Here is a 4,593-nt window from a genome sequence, read left to right on the forward strand (position 1 = left end):
GCACACATGTATCATTCTCAAGGACTCTAGTTCCTCCCAAAGTGTTTTCAATTCTGTGTGATATGTTGATATGCTTCTGTCCCCTTGTTTCATTGAGTGTAGTTCTTGCAATACATCTGAAATTCTGAAGTAATCTCCCTTTGAGAATATTTCCTTCAAGTCTGCCCATAACTCTTGAGCACTCTCAATGTACATGGTGCTTTGTGCAATCTCTGGTGAGAGGGATCTTGTGATCCATGATATGACCATGTTGTTGCATCTATCCCACATGTCATACTCCAAAGATGATTGTGGTGGAGGTGTGATAGAGCCATCAATGAACTTCAGTTTGTTCTTGGTCTTTAGTGCTCTCCTCATGGATCTCATCCATGAGTGATAATTTGTTCCTTCAAGTGGTGGTGTGACCAACACAACCCCTGGGTTCTCTCTTGGATGGAGGAAATATGGGCTCTACACTTCGCTAGTGCTTAAGGTGGTTAGCATGCTTCTTTCTTGCTCCATTGCTAATCAATTCTTGGCTGCTCCTTCTTTCTATTTCGCCTGAACTCTTAGCTATGTCTTCTTTGAATGAGGTGAGTGACAGAGATTTCTGCAATCTTGGGTAACAGAGCCTTCACAGAGAAGGCTTTGATACCATATTATGAAAGTTAAACTCAATATACCTCATGACTTTTGTATTTTATTTTCATTTAATTGATTACATAGCCATATGCTTCCTTATATAGAAAAGCTACATTACTTGCAGCAGAAGCAATGTGATTAAGAGGAGAATTAACCGAACTAACTAACCAACAAACTTGTCTAACTAACATAGAGTGAGCTATCTTCTAGAATATATGAGGTGTGCCCATATAAAATACACGTGCCAACTAATTGCCCATGTGCATAGAACTTTGACCGAGCAAGCCTTGAGGTCTTGGTTGAAACCTGGTGCGCCAAGGTCAGTCAAGCCTTGGTAGAAATCTGGTGCGCATGCCTTGAGGCCTTGGTTGAAATCTGGTGCGCCAAGGTCAGTCAGGTCTTGGTAGAAACCTGGTGCGCCAAGGCTAGTCAGGGCCATGTGCCTGACCGTATGCTGTTGTGCGCCAATACTGGTATGCATCAGCCTGGGCAAGTCTGGTGCGTCAATCTGACCGAGCCTGGTAAGCCTGGCACGAGCATCCTGACCGAGGGGACTACGCTTGATGTTTGGCGTGGCACGAGCATCCTGACCGAGGGCACTACGCTTGATGCTTGGCGTGGCACGAGCATCCTGACCGAGGTGACTATGCTTGATGCTTGGCGTGGCCTGAGCTATGTTGTCTCGGTCAAGGGCCTTATCCTGATGCGCTATGGCGCATAGGACTCTGACCGAGCTGCTTGAACCAGTGGCTTGTGTTGGAGCATGGGATGAGCCTTTGGTTTTGTTGGTGTGAGCATGGGGCACATATGCATGTGGCTTGGTTGGCAAGTTATTGTGGTCAGCATTTTGATGTTGAGTATGTTCCAATAATTTCCGTTATTTCTCAATATTAACTGTGTTTCGGTCATTATGGACCAATAAATTGCTAATTACTATTAAATTTTTTTGAACTATCATGGTTATAGTATCATAGACATTTGAGTTTCCTATCATTGAAATATGAAATAAAAGAATTTCTGCAAGTTTATTGCTCTGACTTATTTTGCCAATTTGTGGATCAGCATGCTGAGCAGTTCTATTCACTAGTATGTTTCTTTTTCTGATCCGGAACCATATTAAGGAATGGTCTTTGTCTATTTGTTTCTTTTTATTAATACAAAATCCGCCAACTGTAGATAGCACACGAAGGATGTGTGAAGGAAGATGATTGAATCTAAGTCAAACCAAGTCGGGTTAACCTTCCATCGGGCAGTCAATCTAGTCTCCCTCCTAATAACTCTCTAGGTGAAATGCAACAATATGGGGAACAATTTCTACGTCAATCTCCCAATGAAGTTGCAAGAATAGCTAGTGGTAGTAATGCTTCTTTAAACTTGCCTCAGAATCTTGTAGTAAACTAGAGGATGTTGCCACCCGGAAACCCTCAGATCTTACAAATGTCTCAAGGACTTCTCTCTAGTGTTTCAATTGCTTTGAGGTCACAACAACTGGACTCGCAACGAGCAGTACAACAATAACAACAGCAGCAACAAAATCAACATAATCTCCTTCAACATTAGAATTCCCTCTAGAGATCTATGATGCTTGGGCAGAATCAACTTTCACACTTAAACACAGTTGGGCAGAACCCCAATATTCCATTGGGAAACATGCTGAACAAGCCTTCACCTCTCCAGCTTCAGATGTTATAGCAGCAGCAACAAGCTTAACCACAAATGTAGAGAAAAATGATGATGGGTCTTGGAACAACTGTGGGCATGGGAAACCTGAGAAATAACATAGTTGGGCTTGGCCCGATAGGCAATCCTATCGGAATTGGGGCTGCAAGAGGAATAGCAAGAACTAGAATCTCAACACCAATGACGTCGATGTTTGGCATGGGAAGTATGGGCCAAAGCCTAATTAATCTTAGCCAGGCTTCAAATATTACTAATGCATTAAGCCAACAGCTTAGATCCGTGAATGTGACTCCATCACCGACCAATTTATTCGCATCAAGGCTTAGAATGGCACATAATCGCAGAAGCATGTTAGGGTCACCTCAGTATGGCATAGCTGGCATTTCAGGGGCCATACAAATGCATTCTACACCTGCTGGTTTTTCAATGTTGGGCCAGTCTCTGAATAGGGCAAATATTAATACGCTGCAGCGAGCAATTGGACCTATGGGTCCACCAAAGCTAATGGCATGGATGAATCTTTATATGAATCAGCAACAACAAGACCAACAGCAGTTGCAATTACAGCAGCAACAACAACAACATTTACAACATTAGTTGCAGCAGCAACTACAGCAACAAGAAACAACGTCACAGTTGAAATCAGTTGTTTCGCGACCACAGGTGGGGTCACCGTCTACAACGGGAGTTCCACCACTGAACCAACAAGCTCAGCAGTAAGCAAGCCCTCAACAGATGAGTCAACGAACGCTTATGAGCCCACAACAGATGAGCTCAGGGGACATTATGCTGCAATGAGTGCTGGTAATCCTGAAGCTTGTCCCGCAAGTCCACAATTGAGCTCTCAGACCTTTGGCTCTATTAATAGCATAACAAACTTGCCTATGGACATGCAAGGCGTTAACAAGAGCAATTCTGTCAACAATGCACAATGAAGTTGTAAGAAGGCCTAAATGGTCCAGATCAATGCCCCTTCCACCAAAGTAGTTGAGAACTTTGTTGAAGCAAACGATGTTGAATAGTTAAACACCAAAATCAGCTATAAAATGATCGAGTCTTAAGGGATGGAATTTAAAATAAACACAACATATAGTGTGCTAGTGGTAAACTAATATGCTGCTTTGCAACTATAGAAGAGTCCACATATGTTGTGTCAAATTGTGAGTAGTTCCTTCTTTTCCCATGCATTCATTGGAACTGGTCAAGCTATCTGGGTAAGCTGCTAGTGAACATTCAATTTTTTTGGGATATTTATGCCAAGATTTGTATATTTACCTGTTGATAATTTTCAATGAGTAGCAGCAAGAGTATAATATTATTACGGTTTTGTAAAAAAAAGATATCTCTTGCGTGTTTCGAGTCACTTGTGCATTATGACGCACTGACATATCAACCGGATATGATATGGACACTTCGACCAGGGTGAGTATAGGCTGGGTTGGGATGAGTTAAGACTCATCTTTATCCGGCCCTAAATATAGGCCGACTCATTTTTTTGAACCTGGAACCGGTCTTAGACTCAGAGCTAACTCCACTCTAAATATTGATTGTGTCAACCTTTAATTCCGAACTCGGCCCTAGACCTGATTAAATATAATGCATATTCATTTTATATAAAATCTTCTCAGTATTATTATTATTATGACTATGTAATTTAACATATAAAATGGTATATGTATATATATTATTAATCATTTATAGATGATGAAAAAATAGAGAATCAATGATACTTTCGACCAAAAAGGTAGCGTTACTCTATATACATTTGAATAGAGACATATACAAACATGATGAGTTAGTGACCATGATACGGGTTAGGACGGGTCATGTTTGGTCCTTATCTGGCCTTATATATTGACCGAATCTAATCTTTAAACCTGAATTTAACTATAGTCCCGACCTTATTCGAGTCTGATCATGATCGGACTATACTGAGTGAGCAGGTATGACCAGGTCATGCTCACCCTAAAAAGAATGTATCAAACATAAGACATTGGGACAAGACACTATAGGATCTCTTAGGTTAATTTAAGATTAGTATCTAGTCCTATAAGTTGTTCTGTTTCTAATAAGTGTTTCAAGTTTTTGACATTCAACAAATAATTTTTTTTTGTCAACTCTATTAGTTTAAGTTGATGTGGAATATTGTTTATCATTCTTCTTCCGTATCCCTTGATGGCGACAAATATAGAAAATACACTTTGTTTGCTCGTATACAAAGCATTGTTGCTTCGTTTTCGACCAAAACCCAAAAGCCCATCGACGTACGAAGACAAATGTGACATCATCAGT

At 40.8% G+C, this 4,593-nt stretch overlaps 1 protein-coding gene across 1 annotated transcript; it reads left to right on the plus strand.

Annotated features, from left to right (window-relative positions):
- The first annotated feature begins 1,781 nt into the window (after window positions 1-1,781).
- On the plus strand, window positions 1,782-3,622 carry LOC109337814 (mucin-5AC-like). The gene has a single exon (XM_019574872.1). The coding sequence runs from the start codon at window positions 2,811-2,813 to the stop codon at window positions 3,234-3,236; it is 426 nt and encodes a 141-aa protein (XP_019430417.1). The 5' UTR covers window positions 1,782-2,810; the 3' UTR covers window positions 3,237-3,622.
- Window positions 3,623-4,593: the final 971 nt, after the last annotated feature.

Source organism: Lupinus angustifolius, unplaced genomic scaffold (assembly GCF_001865875.1).
Source record: "Lupinus angustifolius cultivar Tanjil unplaced genomic scaffold, LupAngTanjil_v1.0 Scaffold_11_11, whole genome shotgun sequence".
Classification (NCBI taxonomy): domain Eukaryota; kingdom Viridiplantae; phylum Streptophyta; class Magnoliopsida; order Fabales; family Fabaceae; genus Lupinus; species Lupinus angustifolius.

Coding starts and splice junctions, on each gene's coding strand:
- LOC109337814 (XM_019574872.1), top strand. CDS start 2,811: ATGGATGAATCTTTATATGAATCAGCAACAACAAGACCAACAGCAGTT.